The 21902-nt window shown below is 43.5% G+C and overlaps 1 protein-coding gene across 6 annotated transcripts in view; it reads right to left on the reverse strand.

The window, feature by feature from the left end:
• Nucleotides 1-21902, reverse strand: part of SIDT1 (SID1 transmembrane family member 1) — an 80762-nt gene that overhangs the window by 5371 nt on the left and 53489 nt on the right. For 4 of the 6 annotated variants that reach the window (XM_040980472.1, XM_040980470.1, XM_040980469.1 and 1 more), the window contains 12 exons: nucleotides 21615-21760; nucleotides 20854-20927; nucleotides 18192-18258; nucleotides 16428-16501; nucleotides 15015-15138; nucleotides 14708-14825; nucleotides 12070-12206; nucleotides 11369-11477; nucleotides 8170-8184; nucleotides 7199-7275; nucleotides 4723-4769; nucleotides 2-107 (listed from right to left, as the gene is read on the reverse strand). In XM_040980472.1, coding sequence (XP_040836406.1) covers nucleotides 2-107; nucleotides 4723-4769; nucleotides 7199-7275; nucleotides 8170-8184; nucleotides 11369-11477; nucleotides 12070-12206; nucleotides 14708-14825; nucleotides 15015-15138; nucleotides 16428-16501; nucleotides 18192-18258; nucleotides 20854-20927; nucleotides 21615-21760 — 1094 coding nt within the window. Of the gene's footprint in view, nucleotide 1; nucleotides 108-4722; nucleotides 4770-7198; nucleotides 7279-8169; nucleotides 8185-11368; nucleotides 11478-12069; nucleotides 12207-14707; nucleotides 14826-15014; nucleotides 15139-16427; nucleotides 16502-18191; nucleotides 18259-20853; nucleotides 20928-21614; nucleotides 21761-21902 lie in introns of all 6 variants that reach the window. The other 2 variants (XM_040980466.1, XM_040980468.1) reach the window with 2 other exon arrangements.

Genomic DNA, 21902 nt, shown 5'->3' on the forward strand with positions numbered 1-21902 from the left:
CCTTCATGATAATGTAGAAGGCCAGATAGAGCAGCAGGTTGCAGATGAAGATGCCCAGCATGTAGGACGCAAAGTCCCTGGGCCTGTAGATCAGTCCAAAGAGGGCGCTGAGGACATGAGAAGAACGGGGGGATTGAGGATAGAAGGGTGGGTTTGAGCATTTGTTAATGGCTTTCTTATTTCTTGAACTCCCATTGGGAGTGTTAAGAACAAACCACTTATACACACAAGTAACTTCCAACTTGACTGAATCCTTGAGAATATTCACTTCTAGTAACTTTCTAAGGGAAGTTCTTACAAAGGGATGGACTTCAAATAATCCTTAGTCCTTTCACGTGGAGAACTGTTCCTGGAATCTTTCCTTACATTCACTGTGATAAGCAACACAGCGATGAACAAATGTCTGCCTTCAGACAGAATGTATTTCATGGTTTGGATTTAAGAAGAAATCTTCTGAAACTTGGAAACCTGCACAACTGCTATACAACAATTAAAAATATAAAAATGGAAAATCTATTACTTAAAAATGGAAAAATATATCCATTTCCAAATGCAAAAACATTTTAAAGGATTAATTGCTTAAACTAAATGACTAGAAGTGAATTATCTCAGTATTTGCCGTTATGGTTTACAGGTTAAAAGTTGCCCCAAGTCGCCGTGTTAGGTCCGGATATCCGGGGAGGGGCCTTTGAGAGCTGGTAGATGCTGCAGAGGGTGGGGCTTAGTGGGCTGGAGCTGGTCCTTAGGTTCCTGGGGGCACATCTGGAAAGGCAGTTCTTGTGTAAGTTACTGAGTTACTACGAGAGGGTTGTCCTAGATGTCTGAACTGGGGCCCACCTACTCCATTCCCTGGCTTACACAGGGAACACACTAAGTTGTCCACTGCAGGCCTCTTATCACAGCCCAGATCATGACTTTCACACTTGGAAGGGTGAGTCTTTTCTACCTTAGGTAGAATACCTCAGGTATTCCCACATGTAATAGAAAAACTGTGCTAAAATGCTTGGCTTAAAACACATTACCATATTTTGGGTGTCTGAATCTTTGACACTCAAGTTCATTTTGGTTAGGGTTTCATCTGAATTTTGTCTCAAATTTCTATTTAGTTATAACAAAACTCCTAATTAGATAACTCTCCCTTTTCTCCTTCTTTTGAAAAGCTTGCTTTTCATAAAAAATACACATTTGTATGGGTATTTTTAAAAATCTATATCTACACCCATACCTAGCTCGTTTTTGGCCTATCCATGAAAAGTTTATTATTGATCTACCCGGGGGATGGAGAGCGTTGGTGGAGAGCTCCCACTGGAACTTCCATGGGCCAAAGCCGAGAGCTGGGACTGCAATTCAGATGCCTCACATGGCTGACAAGAACCCGGAACTCACATGTTCTGACAAGAACATGAATCATCCCTGCCATTTCTCTGGGCTTTCTCAGCAGGATCCTGAAATCAGAGCGTGGGTAACAACCCTAGGTACTCCGAAGTGGAATGCAGACGAATTAATTACAAGCTGGGCCCAGTGCCCTATTTAGTGGCTAAAGTCCTTGCTTTGCACACACAGGATCCTATATAGGTGACGGTTCTAATTCCAGCAGCCCCGCTTCCCATCCAGCTCCCTGCTTGTGACTTGGGAAAGCAGTCAAGGACGGCCCAAAGCCTTGGGACCTTGCACCTGCGTGGGAGACCTGGAAGAGGCTCCTTGCTCCTAGCTTCAGATCGGCTAAGCTCTGGCCATTGCGGCTCCTTGGGGAGTGAATCAATGAACAAAAGATCTTCCTCCATGTCTCTCCTCCTCTCTGTATATCTGACTTTCCAATAAAAACAAAATAAATCTAAAAACAAATAATGATTAGGCTGTATGTGTACCTCCACTTTTATTCACTAGCTTCTGTTAGCATTTTCTATGTTTGGATAACTATTCAAATAGTTTTATAATATGTTAGATTGTTTGGTTAGGCTAGCCTGTACTATTCAATATGCTAGCTATTTTAATTAATTAAAATAAATTTAATTCAAACTGAATTAAATTAGTTGAAATAAAATAAAATGGAAAACTCAGTTTCCCAGTCACTCTAGCCACATCTCAAGTGCTTAATAATCATATTTGGCCGAGAGTTACTGTACTGATCCGGGTAACACAGAATGTCCACATCATTCCAGAACATGCTAGTGCATCATTTTGGGCTACTGACTACACCCCCTCTGCTCCTCTTTCCATCTGTTAATCTTCTTTTTTAGAGATTTTTGCAAATTTTACCTGACTAGAAAAACAATGTAATGCATTTTAATTCTATTCTAAATGTATATATTAAGAATGAGTTTCTTTAAATTAGCAAATCTTTTCACCCAGACTCTGACATCTCTCTTCATTTGGTCATGTTTTCTTTTTTATCTCCTAATAAGGTGATTGTATTTCCTGCCAAAATATTCATTCATCTCTCAAATTTTATTTCAAAGAATTTCAAATATAAAGTTGTTACAAATGGACTCTTCTTTGTATTATTTTTACATTTCACCTGACTTGCTCTATGTAATAATAGGACACTTTTTCCTCGCAGATTTTGATATTCTGTACACCAAATATACTCTCATATGTCATTCACTCTGATTCCCTAATTGTTAGTATTTATACAGGTTGTCATTTTTTGTCTCTTTATGCATCCATGTATGTATACACACACACAAACACACACACACACACACACACATTTTCTTCAGCAGGACCACATGAGTGATTCATTTGATGTACAATAACATCCATAGTAAGTCCCCCTCCCATGTCTTTACAGAGTGTCCAAGAAGGAGGCCACCCTGCGTTTACCCCTGCAGAGTGATGCAATGAAGATGGGGACTAAGTTCACCTGTCTTCATAGGATGCAACTAGCAGGTGCCTTACAACCTTGTGAGAGGCCTACTTCCATTTTAAAAAAGAACTTTATATACATGTCTACAGCACATGATTTAGTATATATAAGATTTATCTATGTATCTATATATATATATTTGTTATATATAACATAATGTATATGATTTATTAATCTGAAAGAGTTGCAGAGAAAGAGAATCTTCCATCTGTTGGTATACTCCCCAGATGGCTGCAACATCCAGGCCTCCCACATGGATGGTAAGGACCCAAATACTTGGGTTATCATCTCCTGTTTTTCCCCAGGTGCATCAGCAGGGAGCAGGATCAGCAATGGAACAGGATACTGGCCTTACAGGCAGTGGGTTCACTGCTGTGCAACCATGCCAGTCCCCCAGAGCCTATCTGAAATCAGCAAAGGTGAAGGGCTGTTCACTCTCCAGACAAGGATGCCTTTTGTCTCCCAGCACCCTGTATTATAGTCCCCAGGACCAGGAGGGTTGCTCCCGAAAACGTGCTCCCAAAGAGCACAGGCGTGCTTCAGTCCAGGCATCATCTCACCTTGACTTGCCACCAAGCCTAGGGAAGAATACTTAAGAGATATAGCTCTTGTCCTGAGGCAATTCCTGTGGTGCCAACATTATGGAAAGTCTCTTCCAGATACAAGTACCCCTGACCCTGTTCTTGTCCTTGTCCCTTGCCACCTGCTGCCCATAAGATTTGGATTCTCGGGCCTGGTGCAATTGCATAATGGTTAAGGTCCTCGCCTTGATGGTGCCAGGATCCCATATGGGTACCGGTTCTAATCCTGGCAGCTCCACTTCCCATCCAGCTCCCTGCTTGTGGCCTGGGAAAGCAGTCGAGGATGGCCCAAAGCCTTGGGACCTGGCACCCTGTGTGGGATACCTGGAGGAAGTTCCTGGCTCCTGGCTTCGGATCGGCTCAGCATTGGCCATTGCACTCACTTGGGGAATCGTTGGACGGAAGATCTTCCTCTCTGTCTCTCCTCTTCTCTGTACATCTGCCTTTCCAATAAAATAAATAAATCTTTAAGAAAAAAGATTTGGATTCTCAGAATTGGATTCTGGCTTCCCTCGAAAGCATTTGTCTTTCTACATTTCCTCCTTAATCTTAATGTGCTCCAGAAACAGAGTCCTTATTCTGTTAGAGCTCATGGATTCAGAGAAACACACCAGCCAAGAGCCATAAATAAAAGCAGGAAACTTACTTTTTGAGTAGTCAGTGAAATATGCTTCTCACTCAATTGTTAAAATAAAAAAAATCTGTGGCACAAAATAATTTCAGCCAGCGAAAAGATACAACTTTCGTACTTCTGCATTTGGAGGAAATTTGAGTCAAAAATGCCACCAGGTGATGAGGGGCACAGAGAAGGAGAATGATACAGGTGAAACAGAAAGAAGAAACCTAGCGAGACACCAGAAAGGAAAGGGACTTGTTTATGCACACCCCCATCTAGTAAGCAAGAGGGATTTCAATAGAAAAGAATGCCTACTGGCTGGCCTTTGTGGAAAGTTCTACAAATAGTTTAAAATTACATTGCACCTGTTGGCATAGTTTATGTCTGCAATTTGGTCACTCTGATTTAGTTACATAGAAGTTTGTCTTGTTAAGCAAATGAACTTGATCAGTGCATAGGAATTAAGAGAGATCAATGTGGGCACACAAGAGCTTCCTAACGTTTTTTTTGCAGGAGGAAAAAAATACCTTTTGATTTCCCCAAGTCTCTAAATATAGCCTCATCCTTTCCTTAATTTGGATTTCTTTGTAAAAATAACAGTCAAGAGATGTTAATCCGTAGTGTTATGTTCAGTAATAAAGGCAAAACTGACTACTTACAAGGACCAGTTAACCAGGTTTCCCATGACCAGCAACACCATTCTATCCTGGAAAACAGGAAAGAAGCCTTCCCATGAGAGGATGCACACACTACTTTTCTTTCTTCTTCCTATAGCCAAAAACGATTGCCTTGGTGCAAAATAAACACGTCTTATGATTTGAAGACAGACTTGTCTGGGTCTGACACTAATCCTGTACAACACTAAAGCTTCTGACTGCAGACAGCCTTCACTTTGCTAAACAAATAAACAAAAAAAACCCAAAACATGGTCAGCAATGCAGGACTGTGGCTGTTTCTCTCCAGTGTTTAGTGGAGCTAGGCACCAGCCAGCTTGGTGGGGAGGCTAGTGGCATGTGCTGACCAACAGTTTGTACTAATGCAGTCACTGGCAACGCCACTGGGCACTGTCTCTCAGGGATCTTTACAGTCTCTTGCAATTCTAAGGACCTGCTGCAACTAGTTACTGGGTAGGGAAGCAAAGAAAAAAGGAGGGGTCACCCTAAAGGACATTTACTCTGAGAAGAGATGAATTCATTTGGCTTCCTGCTTCTTGGCTCAATATTTAAATCACCTAGGTTGGCATTACTTATTGCTTACATGGTCACTTACCTATTATTTAATGCAATTTTCTGTCTGTGCAGGTGATTCATCCAGTCTGGAGAAAATATCTTTGCATTTTTTCTTTTTCTTTTTAACAAAAGCATTAATTCATCTGTTAGAATGGCTATAACCTCATATACTGATAACATGAAGTGCTGACAAGCAGATGGGGCAACGGGAACTCTCTTAATTGCAGGTGGGAATGTAAAATGTTTTATTCATTTGGAAGATAATTTGGCATTTTCTTACAAAACTAAACACATTCACTAGACAACCCATCCATTGTGCTCCTGGTGAGCACAATGTATCCAGATGAGAACTTACGTCCGCACAAAAAGCGGAGCATGGATGTTGACCAATGCTTTACTCATAACTGTACAAACTTGGAAAACACCAAGAGGTCCTTCAGAGGTGAACTGGTGACCAACTGTGGAATAGCCAGGAAGTAGAATATTATTCATGGCTGACAAGTGGTCCAGCCATGAGAAAACTTAAATGCAAACTACTCAGTGAAAGAAGTGGCTCAAAAAAGGCTCCATGCAATAGGATTCCAGTGACATATTTTGGAAAAGGCTCAGCGCTTGCCAAGGGTCAAGGGGAGGGAGAGATGAGTAGAGCACAGCAGATGCTTGGGCGCTGAAGCTCCTCTAGCTGTGACATGAGGATGGCACGTATCTATCCTTACACAGAGAATGCCCAACAGCAGGAGGAAATCCCACCATAAACTATGGGTTGGGTGAGGATGATGTGCCCTTGTAGATTCCTCAGGATGCTGAGAGTATAGAGGCTGTGTTTGTGGTGGGGCAGGGAGTATATGGCTAATCTGTTCTGCTCACTTTTGTTGTGAACCTAACACTGCTCTAAAAATAGGCTCTTTTTAAAAAGATGAAAACCTGCATAATTAATGTAAGACAGCAAAAAACAAAAACAATTGCTTCTCCTGATGGACAAGCTTACCACTCCCAAAAGTCACAGGTTTGAGCAGCTTTTACCTTTTCTCCTAATGAGATCCTCTGGTTTCAATTCCTTCAATATTTTAGTGCCTGTAGCTCCTGGCCAACCTCCAAATGGCTAAAGAGAGTCCTACATTCCTTCATGCAAAAATCACTCTGACTATACACAATGGGCAGGTACTTCCTTTAGTCCTGTGTGGCTGGTCCCCAGGTATCACCAATTTGAGCACAACAGTACTGTGTGAAGGCTGGGTCCACATGCCCAGGGGAGGTCAGTGCACTTCCCTAAGTCACTGGCTGATGAGCAGGATAGGGTTCTAGCCAGGGCCCTTCCCTCTCAGATCAGCGTAGAAATGTTTAGTACAATGAAAAGTATATGGCAGAACTTGCAAAGGTATTTCATGCATCCAGAAATAGCCATAGGTGAACAAAATGTTTTTGCTCCTCATAAGAATCAAGCAACATAGAAAGGCACAATGTGGAAAGTGCAAGTGCCTCATGAAAGTGACTCGAGTGACCACATGTCTCAGTGTGTTGGGGCAGCCCTGCTTGGTGCCTGCTGTCCTGGGTGCCTTTCCATCGCCACCTTGGCACCTGTGTGGATGATTGTTTAGGATGCCTTGCCTTGATTAATTCTCACAGCAATAATTGCTGCTTGACAACTTGTTATGTAGATTTGCTTATATATATATTAGCAAACATTTCATCCAGGAAAATGAAGGAATGCTAACTCTGTTTTAGGAAAAAGTGAACAATGTGCTGTTCCCCACACTTTTGCCCCCAAACTGGACAGCCACTCTGGGCCATCTGGCCTTTTGGATTTTGGGGGCCTTGGTGACTATCCATGTCTGCCCTTCCTGCTGTCTCCTGGTTTCCTGAAAGAACACCAAGGAACCCAGGGCCATGCATGTAAGGCACTTACCATGTACAGAGGCCGGCTACACTGCTGCATGCAGTCTGTGTAGCACACCAGAGCAGCCCGCCGGAAAAGTCCCAGGTCTGCTGATGACACAATCACAAGGTGAGAATGCTTTGTTGGGAAGAAAATACTCAGAAGTGTGGCCCAAGCTTAGGTGGCCAGGGTGACAATTAACTTTCCTTCCTTAAAACATCTAACAGATGAGTAGTGCATGTTTGCTTTAAGAAAAATGGCACTGTCCTTACGGAATGCCCCCCTCAGTGTACCACATGGCAGGAAGGCAGGCAGGATGGATGCGAAGGTCAAGCACTGAAGACAACAGGGGCAAGTGGCTGGTCCTTCTGCTGTCTCCACTAGCTAAGTTCCCCTTTCTCCCAGTTTATCCTGGCAGTGAGTCCTTTGTAACAGGGATGGAGTGGCCTTCCTGAAATCCACCTGAAAAAAACACCTGCTCTCCTGGGAGGATGAGAAGCTTGAACTTGCCAAGATTCTGATTCTTATTTTGCGACATGGTTCTATTAGTAGGGATGGAACCAAGGGGTCCTGGTCTCTATTCAGCATTTCCAGAAAGCCAGGTTGCACTGAAACAGTCATCAAAGCAATGCAAAAAGGTAGTGGGAAAGGCAGGAAAGGTTTTATGAAAGGCAATCCTTCAAAGAAGGTGCATGTTGCAAGTGTCCTCTGAACAGAGTGATGGTCAAAAGTGGGGCTATCCTTCTGCGAACTGCCCCACATGGAAATCCAAGGCAAGTCTAGGTCTGCTCAGGGCAGGCATTTGAGTACGAAACCCATGTCTGGGGAGAGCTTCTCCTGCAGGGCTACCCAGTAGGGTGTGTCTGTCATTTGCACAGAAGAGGCACACAGCAGGCTAGGTGGCTTGCTCTGTGGTCCCTGGGCCTGTCTTAGATTTCTGCCCTCCCGTGGCACCCACTCCAGCTGACAGGCTGGAGGAGGGAAGCAATGCAGAACATTACCTGTGTCAGATACATCTGAACCAGCGGGAGCAGAGAAGAAATGAGAAAACAAATGATTGGTAAGAAGGAAGCCATATAATAAACTGCACTGTCTTCTCAAAATAATGACTTTAAGCTTGTTTCCTAATCATAAAAATAATATTTGTAGATCATAACAAACATAGACATTTTCTGCCTGTGTCAAACCTTCAGAAGTTTACCATTTCTCCAAGGGCATGTGGAGGCTCTTCTACCATCCTACAGTCTGTTCTCCATTTACCATTTCTAATTCATCTTCTGTCATGAGCAATTGCTGAGGTCCCTTTCCAGGCTCTGGGAGCAAGAGACATGGTGGTGAATGGGGCAGGTAGCTCCAACGCTTTCTCTCCTACTTCTGAAATGTCCTCATTCATCACTCTGCCTTTCCTGAGTCCCCATCTGTATTCTGGTGTGGCCTAAGGCCACTGAGAAAACCGAACAAATAATAAGAAAGCAAAAGCAGCGTTATGTGGTAGAGTGAGTTGAAACCGATCCATTGCTCACTCATCCAGCTTCTTGCCTTTGGACTAAATGCAGACATGTTCATTGTCACCATGAAAAAGCACAGTTTCCTTTTGACTCTGGTAAATCTGTAACCACTTTGGGGAGACTCCCTGGGTCCAGAAGTTGGAAACATTCAGTTCAACTCCTTATTGGCCCTTTTCCACTTGCCCCTCCTGACCCACTTGCCTTTTGTCTCTCTCTTGCCCCCTACTACATCAGAGGATACTGTAACCCCTCTTTGGCTTTGGACAGTGGGGAGCTCTGGAAGGGAACTGCAGGGAGGCTGGGAGGAGAGTGGGCTCTCAGGAGTTGTATCCTGGCTGCCCTCCCCGTGAGGTTCCTTATTAGGCTGTATCTGCCAAGCAAAGGTCACTATTACTTTCAGACCAACTTCCTCTCTATGTCCTAGTTTGGCAACCACTTCCTGTCCTTTGGGGATCATGGATGATAAAAGCTTATCTGCTACTGACCCCATGAGCTACCCCTTCCACTTTATAAATTTTAATTTAAAGGTAACTGTCTTTCACCACGTTTATATCTCATTAGCTTTGAGGATAAACCCTCCTCGATATTCAAATGGGGTATCTTTCTTCTGGTAAGATGCTGAAAAATCATTACATGGCTAACATGTTAAATTCTTCAGTGATCCAAAGGTAAACTAATTTATGAGCGTATCCCATTTTGTATCATTTAATATCATTTGTATGGCAAGAGCACAGTATTGGTCATTACCATTACCCACGTCTCACTTTAATTGCATCAGTTCTAAAAGAAACTGAAATAAAACCACTTCAAATCATTTCCCTTTGGCCTTTACTCACCCTCAGTCTGCAGGATAGGGGATGACAAAAGCACCATTTCAGTGTTCTACACAAATGGCTGCCACAAGGGATGAGGATTTGAGATATACTGGCTATGTTAATGTCAAGGGCAAATCTGCTTGGCCATGCTCCAAGGGAAAAACTAAATGGCAAAAAGGAAAAACTGTTTTGTTTGGTCTTCTAGTCTTCTGGCCATTTGTTCATGTAGAACTGCTCTCGGACCTTTTTGTCTCTCCTCTCCGTAAGTCTTATCTGCCTTTCCAATAAAAATAAAAAAATCTTAAAAAGAATTGTTCTCAGACCTGGACAAAAGGGGTCCCCATTTTAGAGAGCCATCATTCTTATGAGGGAGGGGTCAGTTGGGCCAAAGGATCAGATCATTCTTTTGTAGACCACATTCTGGATCACCAGCCCCACAAATCTCCCAGCTATCCTTGAATCTCCTCCCTTCTCCCCTCCTTCTGAGAGCAAGGGTGCCTCTAAATTCTGGCAGGTGGCAAGGAACGGCCAAAGGGGCACTCTCTGTAGAAAGCATGGCTAGACATTGGAGGTTGGGCCAGGGGGTTTCTAGTCACGGTTGGGAGACTCCCTAAAGCACAGAGTAGAGTCAGAGGTGAAAAGAAATGAGGGTCCAGAGCCAGAGGTCTGCTTTCCTGCCCTGCTATGTCCTGCACTGTTCTTTTGAGGGACGAAGATTTTAAAATTTAGTATATTTACAACTTCGTTGGTCTTTCTCTGTATCTTTCAGGAGCTTTTCAGTCTGTTTTATAATTCTGAAATGTTACAACATGGTGTAATGGCTTTTATTGGCATTCTTGCCATGGACTCTGCAAATAATGGACTAGGCCTATGTCCATATGTAGGAACTTGCCTTGGAAATATAGACAATAAAACTTAAACCTGACTCCCGGGACTTCGCAATGACTTTTGACATTAAATACTCTATAGCAACCTAGAGCTGCTCCTGACTGACTGACCAGCAGCACAGCTCTGGCTGGTCGCTGTAGAATACTCTAAGCTCCCTGGTGAATCCATGTTGCCTAAGGGAGTTTGGCAGGAGTCTTGCCTCTAACATTAGTAATTGTGGGGTGGCACAATGGCTCAACTGGCTAATCTTCAATTTCCAAGTGCCAGCATCCTATATGGACAACAGTTCATGTCCCGGCTGTGCCACTTCCCATCCAGCTCCCTGCTTATGGCCCGGGAAAGCAGTGAAGGGTGGCCTAAGTCCTTGGGACTCTGCACCAGTGTGAGAGACCCCAACAGAGGCTCTTGGCTTCAGATCAGCTCAGTTCTGCCTATTGCTGCCATTTGGGAAATGGAAGATCTTTTTATCTTTCCTTCTCTTTGTAATCTGCCTTTCCAATGAACATAAATAAATCTTAAAAAAAAAAAGATTAGTAAATGCTTCTCAGAAACTTCAAGCCCTACACTCTGAAGACACAATTAATTCTCAAGGACTAGTGTGGTTAGAGAAATGCTCTGGGAGAGTACTCCAGAATAAATAATGTTCCTCCAGCTGGAAGCAGGGGGAGTAGTGATCATAACATTGCCCACATGCACCTTCCAAGTCTGGTGGGCTGTTAAGTCTTTGTGATTGGGAGCTGTGGGCATATTCCAGTGCTGACTTATGGCAAGCTTTGTTTCTCAGTGGCAAATGAAATACTGACAGTGTCTTGTTGCAATCCTGAAAGGGATAGGAAAATCTAGAGAGAATATGTGGAATGAGACACAGCTTGAAGCCAGAGCACATGTTCCTGGTGCCCAGTGAGACTACCCTTTGAGATGAGCAAGGCCCATGCCTACTTTCACAGGGGAAGTTTATCTACGTGTTCAGTAGAAAGCAAGTGACTCACCTATCTTGAATCGGCCCATGTAGTAAATCTGTGTGCTGAGAGCCAGAGAGGCAAGAACATGGATGGCAGAGAAGATAACCCAGAACCACACGTCATTCTTCCCAAATACCTAAGAGAGAGATGGGTGTTACCTTTACTTAAGGGCTGTTCCCAGAGAATGCACTGTCATTGCTCAGTCTCTAGTGTATGCAGCAGGAGTCATTACCTAAGCTGTATGTGTGTTTTGCTCTTCTTCCCTTCTTTGCACCCACTGGAATCTTACACCAGAGAGGTCAGGACAAACAACGGCTCCCTGGCCCACCGAGATGGGGAAGGGCAAAATAAGGCAGGCAGCAGCACAAGAGCATTAGGTTGGGGCAGATGCGCTTCCAACAAGTGAAGATAACCAACTCATGCAGAGGGCCACTCATATTTAGAAAGTGGCTTCTGTTCTCTCAGGGTTAGCCTTTCCAATCATCTTATGCCTCTCTGTTCTAATCTCATCGGTGTCAGGACAGTCATAAAGGTACCTATTCTATGATTAGAAACATCCAAGTACAATCAGTGACTGTGTGATGAGAAATAATCAGGTTACAGTCAAACCATACCTATTCACCTGAGGACCAAGAAACATGTGAAGAAATAAACAACCCACAGGCAAGTGCCTCCTGTAAGGGCACTTTCTGAGAGCCAGAAGGGAGGCAGGTGGAAAAGGGACGCACCACTCCGAGCACCGTGAGTGTGATGACCACAGCGAAGGAGGCGTAGGCAGAGTAGGCACTGGCGTTGATGTCTGGGTGGCGGGTCTGATAGAGCTTCAGCATGCAGAGGCCCGCTATCATGTACATGAAGGAGGTGTCTGAGGATCCAGGAGAGGGGCCAGACAACAGGCGTCAGCAAGCAACGGGTTATACTTTCTTGATTTTACCTCTCAGTAATCCCTCACGTAGTCCACGGCCAATCCTCAGATTGTGTGGAGAACTCCCTGAGTCAGTTGCCTCAGAAGCCCGTCCATACTCCACTGGAACATCTCCCAGCTCTCAGAAGAAAAGCATCTGCTAGGAAAAATAACTGACTCCCCCAGCCACCAATTTTTCATTTTAAACACTACTGTTCAACAACAATAACCAAAATTTCCCTAAGGGTGACAGTCTAGGCAGTGTGACAATAAGATGAGTCCTAGGTCATGGTAAGAGGTCGCTCTCAGCACCTTGACATATAACCACATTGATTACTGTGTAATATAGCTTTATATCCTAGAGCTGAAAATGAGCTAGAGATAAGGGTTAGCTGCATTTGGTTTACAGAAATTCAAATGAAGACAAACTGACAACAACAGTTAATGATGTGGGGAAATGGGAACTCAGACAGTTAGTGGGACTGCGATTAACTCTGGAGAAAAAGTTGGCAATTATTAGTAAAATGAGAAGATGCACAAATTGTGTAACTCAAAAATTACGCTTCGGGCCCGGCTTGATGGGTTTGCAGCTAAAATTCTCATCTTGAATGCACCAGGATCCCATATGGGCACCAGTTCTAATCCTGGCGACCCCGTTTCCCATTCAGCTCCCTGCTTGTGACCTGGGAAAGCAGCTGAAGACAGTTCAAAGCCTTGGGACCTTGTACCCGTGTGGGAGACCCAGAAGAGGCTTTGGGCTCCTGGCTTCAGATTGGCTCAGTTACGGCCACTGCAGCCACTTAGGGAGTGAATCAGTAGATGGAAGAAATTCTCTGACTTTCCTCCTCTCTGTATATCTGATTTTCCAATTTTAAAAAAAATTATATTTCGGGTATTTTGGAAGGCCTCTCTCACATATGCACAAAGATGTGTGAAGGACTATTTATTGCAGCATCGTGTGCAGTGACAAAATGGCAGCAGCAACATGTAAATACTGCTCAGTGGAAGAGATGATTGATTTGGCATACTTTACTATGGAATATGATAAAAATTTACAAATTCACAAGTTACACATCTTTATTAGTTTCAAAAATATACTGTGCATAAAAGAAAGCTATAGAGGAATAATAATTTGTTACAAATGCTTTAAAAATGTAACAAACAACTGGGAGAATATATACCAAATTAATCCTAATCATTGTATCAGGGAGAAAAGGAAGGAATTCAGTTGGGAAATGATTCCAAATTATCATCTCAGCTTTATAAAAATGTTCTATTTTTTAAATTATCAAAATGTTTCATTCGTTAAAGAAACTAGATCTGAGGCAAATATTTAAAAGTATCAGCATCTGTTCATTCTGAGTAGTGAATGATAGTGTCCTCTGTGGTTTTCTGTTAAAAAATGTTTTTTAACTTAAAAGATATTAAACATGTTGTAGAATTTCTGTGATGTCCTAGCAGCCAGGACTAGGCCACAAAGACTACTGTCTTGAATACCCTATCCTCTGTGGGGATGGCCTTGGTAATGGCCTGACAGCTAGAGTTCTTCCTTCCCTTCTTTACATCATTTCAGACCCAACATCAGGAATGCCAGCCACCCAGTCCTTTTGCTTCAGTGAAGTTACTCCACCCTTGGATTGTGGCATGACAGATCTGATTGGTGTAGAGGCAACCTGACCCCTCTGCTTATTGGTGCAGTAGTCTGGCCTAAGCTAGTCAGCACAAATGACAGGACTCAGGCAGGGGTTCCAGAGGATTGAGGGATGAGAGGGATATTGCTTGGGTGGAGGGTTTCTTGATGTTTCCTTGCTCTTAAAAGAAGGCTCCTGGAAGCCAGCTGCTCTGTCCTCTGGGACTGTGTGTGTGGAGTGGGCTGGGGGAAGGTTAAAGGAGAGAAGAAGCCTATTTGCATTGCTCATACGTTTGCCATTACGAAGGAAGATAGCCTGAGCATGATGGTCACCTCAGAGGCAGAGCACAAAGAGATTACAGAGAAATGGGACCAGAGTCCCCAGATAAGCCAAACACAAACCCTTTCTACCTCTGGACTATGACTGAAAAATGGCCTTATTATTCAATCCAATCTGAATCAGGTTTTTTGTTAACTTTCATCCCAAAGAAAACACAGAGTACATCAAGGTCAAGTTATACCAAGGAGGGAGAAGTGTTTCTAGAAGTCTGTGGATGGATTCTAGCCTACCTGCTGCCCAACACTTTGTTCATTCGGACCTAGCAATGGGATCTCCTCTCAGTGTTGAGCATTTTACAGCCTCAGGGTGGTTGGGGAGGAATGTGGACACACTGTGGGGAAACCATGCTTCATGACGAGATGCCCTCAGCTCCCATCATTTCACACAAAATGCTGTTTAGGCCTCACAAGTACACCCGTGGCATTTTGGGTGGTGCCCCAGGATAATATTCCTATAACTCCAATCTATATAGTTGATATAGATTCTAATTACCAAATTGGAAGTTGGAGTAATTAGGGCATACATGGTAACAAGCACTGAGCACTCCTTCCATCATCAAGGCGATGCCCATAGCATAGAAGAGACCAAAGTGTTTGGGAATTCCATATTCCTGAAAAGGCAGAAAGGGGGAATCAGGGACATCAGCAATGACACACAAGAGACTCTGGGCACTCTTGCTTCCTCATTATACATGCTGCAGCATGCACCCTCCAGCCTGATGTCCCTCTGCTTTGCAGATGTTGCTTGCAACCCTAACTATTCATGGCTCCCACCTAAGATGTACCCACTCTCTCCTCACCATGGCAAAGATGTCCTTGGCTTCCAGGGCTCTTCGATGGAGAATGTCTCGGCGCAAGACTATTAGTAGGAAGAGGAAGCCCAGAAGGACGTGGCCCAGGTTACTTAGGATGTTGTTGAAGGCACTACAAGGATGAGTGAGAAACCACAACAGTGAAGGCAGTCAAACGGCTTCAGGAAACGAATGGATGCATGAGTGAATGAGCAGGTTCCATGTTCATGTTTCCCACCATAAACATTCCATTAGATTTCAGGACTGGAAATTCATTAAAAATAATTTTTTCCTGAAATATAAACTTTATTTTTAAAAGATTTATTTATTTTGAAACAAACTTTATTTATATATTTTAAGTATACAACTTGATTTTATAGGACACATATATACAAAGGTGCTTCAAAAAGTTCATAGAAATTGGAATTAAAAGATAAGTTTATTTGGGTATAAAAATTGAAATCCAAGCATAGCTTTTTTTTTAACATACATTTGCATGAACTTTCTTAAGGCCTTGTATTTCAAAGATGTTAACACTAAAACAATTTATCCTTTAATTCCATCCTCCATGAACATTTTGGAGAATCTGGGTGTATGTACAGAACAATGATTATTACAGCAAGACCAGACATCCTCTTTCACCTGATGTACTGTTTTAGCATGCTATGTCACTTGTGGTCAAGTATCTGCTTCTTCTCAGGGGTGACTGCTCTGGACCTGAGGGTTTGTCCAGTCTCTTCCCCTTAGCACTGGCAAGGCACAAGTGCTGGAAGAAGGCCACTCCAAGAGAAGCCTTGGGTTTCTATGACTGTGAGGGTGAATTATCATAGGTGGGCCATGATATTATATGCTCCCACTCAGTCCTATAATTGTGAGGGTCAGGACAGGTATCAACCAATTATGGTTCTCAACTTCCTTTCAGGAAACTGAGGCTGCTTCTGCACCATAAAAAGAAACTGGACTCCCAACTCTCAGGGGTATACTGTTTCCAGTGTGCCAGCCTCTGGTGGCTGGAAAGGCTTTGAGGACAGTAGGGTTAGGTTTGGGTTCTAATATCACCATTGGCCAAGGGACTTTTAGTAAGCTCTTATTAAATGATGCTTTAGTGTCTTCATCTTACAATGAGGTAACAGTAGCAATTATCACAGGAGGCCATGTAACAAGTGTGCATGACAATAGGCTGCCCACTCACACCTGTGAATATATGCCATCCAAATGACATTTGCAGAAACATCTCAGAAGGTTTCTCATACCTGTACAAGAGGGACATACATGGTATCAACTTTCTGACTGAGCCCTTATATTCCCTTGATGGGGCACCTGTCCACAGCTGTTTTAAGTGATTTAAAAAATCAAAAATCCCAACATTAGACAGGAAGGAATCTCCAAAAGCCTCATGGGCAGCCAGAGGACTGGATTTACCTCAGGACGCCCAGGGGGTGGGCACAGAGGAAGTTGTAGTAACAGATGTCCTGGTTGCCAGTGACATTTACCACCTGCAAAATCAAGAGCAAGAAGAAGCAGCATGGTTTTTCTTTGTCTTCTGATCCCTGCCTGAGATCACAAAGAGCAGATGGGGGCTCACAGTGAAGCCTGGTCTGCCTGGTCTGCCTGGTCTGCCACTGACAATGTAGCCAGAGTTCATTACCTGTCCTCTTCACTGAGCACAGGCACTGCTCCTTCAATGCTACCACCTTGTTTTGAGTGAAATGGTCTGTGCGTCCTATTTTGTGACCTCAACGTGGAACTCAATGAAGCGTATTTCTGTTGTCAGTGGAATAAAACCCTACAAAGGGATGGCTGTCTTGGGACCTGCCTTTTAGGACTGTCAGGCTATTTCCTATTTTCTGGATCAATGCTTTGGGCTATGAAGTCATTCTACTGCTGCTGGGCGTAAATAACCCCAGACCAGGCAGAGAGGAAGAGAGATATATTTAATTTTAGTATTTATTACCATCTTGGTTAAGAACCTTACTAAGCCACCTCATAAGTATCTGCTGACAGAGCTCCAAATTATGCAGAGTGCTTATATTATAAACAGCGGTGCTCAAGCCTCAGGAAATCTTTGTCCTCGTGATGAAGCAAACATAGAATGGACTAGATAACATCTGACTACTAGCTCTCACACTTGCTTGTGAGAGCACCATTGAGGCTTTAAGTAATACTGGTTCTACTCAGATGCTCATCTCCTCAGTGTAGGATAGAGCATGGAAAGTGAGTTTTAAAAATCACTTATTTGATGGAGAAGGGGTGGAGGAGAGGGAGAAAAGCAGAGACAGAGAGGGAGAAATCTAGTTTCTGTTTCCCAGTTCATTTACCAGAGACCCACAATGGTAGAAGATAAGAGTCAGGTGTACCACATGGGTGGCAGGAGTCCAATTCTGAATCATCCTGCCTTCCAGAGTTCACATTAGCTGGATGCTTGAGTCAGGAGCCAAGACAGGAACTGAACCAACATACTTCAATATGGGACACAGGCATCTTGACTGCTAGGCCAAAGGCATGTTGTGATACTGGGATTTGTAAAAAGTACCCTGGATGATTTTAATTCATAGCAAAGTTTGACAGCTACTGAATCAAAAATCCCTTCCATCTATGCTCTTCTAAAGGGGTTTTCATATGTATAACAAATTCCAGAGAAGGCTGTGTAAGTGACTGGTACCCTAGGCTTCTGTGAAGGAGCATGGGAGATTTTTAAGCTATTTTAATATTATTTTTGCTTACTAAAATTTTTTGATTTGTTTTGCACTTATTGTATTATTCTGTTATTTTCATTAATTCTACTTTAATTTTACAAAAGTTATGTATCCTCCATGTGAAGACACAGGCTAAATTAGGCATCAGGTTTCTTGGTTTGGACCTGGAATTGTATTTACTCTAATCCTTATTTTAATGAGAAAGCTTAGATTGGTAAATACCAGATGCAGTTGATACCATGATGAATGAGCTCAAGGCAATAATTTCAGAATGGGAGACAGAAACATTTAAGAAGTCTCAATTCCTTTTCTGATATAGCAATAGGATACTGGACTGAAAGGTGAGTTACAGAAGAGGCAATGGAGATGTCCAACTGGAGCTGAAATGGGCAACTAATTCCATACCAAGTTACGCTTTGTTCTGTAAGCCATAGTGTAGAGTCCATACTGAATGCAAAAACTGGTGTTCTGGATTGGGGGCAGCACTTACTGTCTGGTAGGTGATGACCAGCTGGATCACAGGCAGGGCATAGAACACAGCGATGGTGATGATGTTCCTGTGCAGGCAGAAGGAATGGTAACTGTTTTCAAGTTAGCAATCGAATCTCTGCTCTTTTTAAAAATGTTCGTATCCTATAGTTAACTTTTGAAAAAGTAATTAGCAGCTGACTATGTACATCCTGTCGCTTCAGTCTTCCTTTCCCTGGCTTGTATCTGGGTGTTTACTACACACTATCTTTTTATATAAAAATACCTATTTACATAATTGAAAGAGTTTCTTAGAAGAAGACACAAACACAACAAGAAGGGGGATGGGGAAGAGAGAGAGAGAGAGAGAGAGAGAGAGAGATCTTCCATCCACTGTGTCATCGTTCAAATGGCTACACTGAATCCGAGCACCACAACAGAGTGTGAGTAGAGTCAGATTCGGTCACAACAAAAACCAGTACACAATATGAATGCCAAGGTGAGGTTGCCTGTACTGGATGCGACCGCAGTGCCCAACAACACACATGAGAACCAGGAAGGGAGGGGGCAGAGCCAGTAGGGGGAATATGCGGGGGCTCCTTTGCTGGATAGCTACTCCCACTGGAGAGCGTAAGCTGGGATGCGAGCAGACCAGACTACTCAGGGATACAACACCTGTGTGCCTCATGTGGACTAGATTAGGGAAAAGCCAGGCTGGACTGATTATTCCTACTGGTGCAAACAAAATTACAGTAGGTGAGGGTTGTTTGGGCTTAGCCACAGCATCAGCTAGCAGAAGCTGGCACTGGGGAGGCTAATTCTCTCAAGTCAAACCACAGAACCACCTGGAGAGTGCATAATCCAGGAGTGGGAGAGGTGTAGGAGGGAAACAATGGGCTCTTCCCTCTTGGGTTACCACTCCCATGGGAGGGCACAAAAACTAGGACAGGGGCTGGGGTGGCTAGACAGAGAGGCCCCCAACAACATCCGTGAGGGCTGGATAGTTAAGCTGGTTAGATGGAACTAAGCTTTAATACCCACTGACATGTACGAGAGCCAAATGGGATGTGGGACAGACTGGACTAGTCTGCTACACATACTGACAAATCAGGGTAGGGGGTGGGCCTGGTGGGGGTTATTGTGGGTCACTCCCACTAGGCTGCAGCGCCCACTGGTTTATGTGAGGACCAAGTATGCGCTGGAAGAACCAGGCTGGACTGCAACACTCATTGGTTCCAGTGGAAGTCGAGAGTGAAAACAGAATCAACCCAGTGATTGCAACCACCAGCTGATGGGGTGATGGACTGTGCCAGGCCCTGTGCTTGCTAGCACACACAAGAATCTGGTCTGGGAACACCTCAGACAAAATTCCTTTGGGGATTTCCCTAATCGAACTGCTGGACTTAGGACCCTAACCATGAAAAGACACAAGACAGAACAAGTCAATCAACCACCTCAACTAAATGTTGGCAGTGAAAAACCGAGTAAACGGAGACTCCATGATGAACTATGTCAATCAGTGGATTCTTCAATGACCTTACCATGCTTGGAGTGGCAAGAATGGCAGAAATTCATAACTGGTGAACTCTCAAACTACTTGAGCAAGAATCTTGGAGCATGCCCCACATCTGGGACCTGGTCTGGGTGGGAGACTGGGTGGGGCTTCTCCCTTAATATCCCCCTTTATCTCAGATACATGAAGGAAACAATATGGAAATAATAGTCTTACCCACTTTTCTATAGCCTTTGAACCTTTTTACCCTAATAGCTATGTAAAGATTGTAAAAAATATAATTACAAAATGGAAAAAAGTTGAAAAAAAAATGGCCAGGGCCAGGGTGCGGCCAAGAAGTCAGGTGTCTGAAGCTTCTCCTGAATCTCCTACAAGGGTAATACATCTTCTTTCCCAGATGTATTAATAGGAAGCTGGATCAAAAGTGAAACAGCTAGGTCTCAAACCAGCATGCATATGGGATGCTGGCATCACAGGTGGTGGCCTTATTCACTACCCCCACGGTGCTGGCCCCAAGCACACTATCTTGACATAGGGTGCTTAGGAAGTAAAGAAAAACTCCCCTTGGCTACTATCAGTTCAGATGTAGGGAAGAACACTAAAAATACTAACTGAAACAGTGTATTTAAGGGTTAATGATGTACATTCAAGAAATACTAGTTTTCTCACGTTCTTTTGGTATAACCACTTGTGAAAATAGTGCCCAAACTGCTTTGGGCTTAGCCAGGTTTTTTATTAGGGCCCACCTCTTCTGGATGTTGTTAGATTAAAAGTGGTCCTACTATAAGTAGCAGGTGATGGAGCACAACAAGGGGATCTAGATATTGCTTCATTCCAAAGCGATGGCCCCCTGCGGAATCCATGTGATGCCATCATCCCTAGTTTCTCTTTAATATTTATTTTCAAGTGAAAGTGCATTCTTTGCAAGAACAGAATGGGAGGCATTATCACCAGAGGGGGCTTGTAAGGTGGAGGGAGGGATCCTGGCCCAGCAGCTCGGCCTCTTGGCTGGGTGGGAGGCAGTGTCCACGTGTATAAGCCTCAGAGGTCTGTTGGGCACTGCCTGGTGGTACATTCCTGTGCCCAGGCATCACCACAAAAACCTTGTGAGCCAAGTAGTTGTGACTTAATTTACTCTAGGAAACCATGGTCCTGCTGGGCATCTACTTACCAAAAATAAATCTTGTATTTTTTGCTGACAATTCTCCTGTCCTTCCTGGATAGATCTGACAGGTACAGGAACATCTGAGGGTATCAAACAAAAAGAGAAAGCAAAACTATACTGGATTTTACTTGCATCAGTTATAATGGAGAGCTTTATGCATTTCAACTTCAGTCTGCCTAAGGAAGAAAAATGACTAGGTGGTACTTTTTTTTTTGTTTTTCCCAGGACACCTTAACACAAATCCTGGTATTTTCCCTGGATACTGAGGAAACCAACTGGGAGTCTTGAGTGCTTCTTTTATCTCAAGGACTGGTTGTCAGCTTTCAGAGCTGCCTACTGCGTGGTTTATGAAACACGTGGGGTTGAAATTGTTCAGTTCACCTTCCTATCTTTTTTTAGGCACTCCACAATACAATAAATGTGTGCCCCAGTCACATGAGCTTTCCTCCTGTGGAAAGAAAGCTTTCGGGACCCCCTTCAAGTGAGGCTCTTCTGGTTGGCTCCCTTCATCCTTTCTTGGCTACTGTCAGCCACTACAGACCTTAAGAATGATTGATTGCTCTATTCATAATAGTCCCACTTAAGTGCTAATTATCAGAGTTAGGTCATATCTAAACCCATTGAGAAATTTAACTTGCTCTGGATTGAAGGAAGGAAGAAAGGGAGGAAAGAATAAAGGAAGGAGGGGAGGAATACATAAATGATGAGGACACTACTAAAGTTTATTCTGCCAAACTTTCCAGAAGTCTAGCCAGACAGAGAGGTACCTTGGTCCGGATGATGTTTTTATCACTCTCAATGTCTGGCATAGTGTCGAAGTCACTCTCATCCACAGAGCTGTCTGTGTCTGAGTGGCATGGGTGCCCACCATCAGAGGAGGATGCCTGCCTCCCTGGGCTGGAGCTTGATTCATCTGCAACACAGGAAACTCAGCTGCCTTTCAAAGCTAAGAAGGGTGTATAGCACTCTTCCTTGCAAAAATCTGTACAGTGCTAAAACATCTGGAAAATACTATGTTGGTCATAAGTAACCCCATGTCACAAGACATGTCCTAT

Source organism: Ochotona curzoniae, unplaced genomic scaffold (genome assembly GCF_017591425.1).
Source record: "Ochotona curzoniae isolate NIBS_2020 unplaced genomic scaffold, NIBS_Ocur_1.0 contig_3498, whole genome shotgun sequence".
NCBI classification, from domain to species: Eukaryota; Metazoa; Chordata; class Mammalia; order Lagomorpha; family Ochotonidae; genus Ochotona; species Ochotona curzoniae.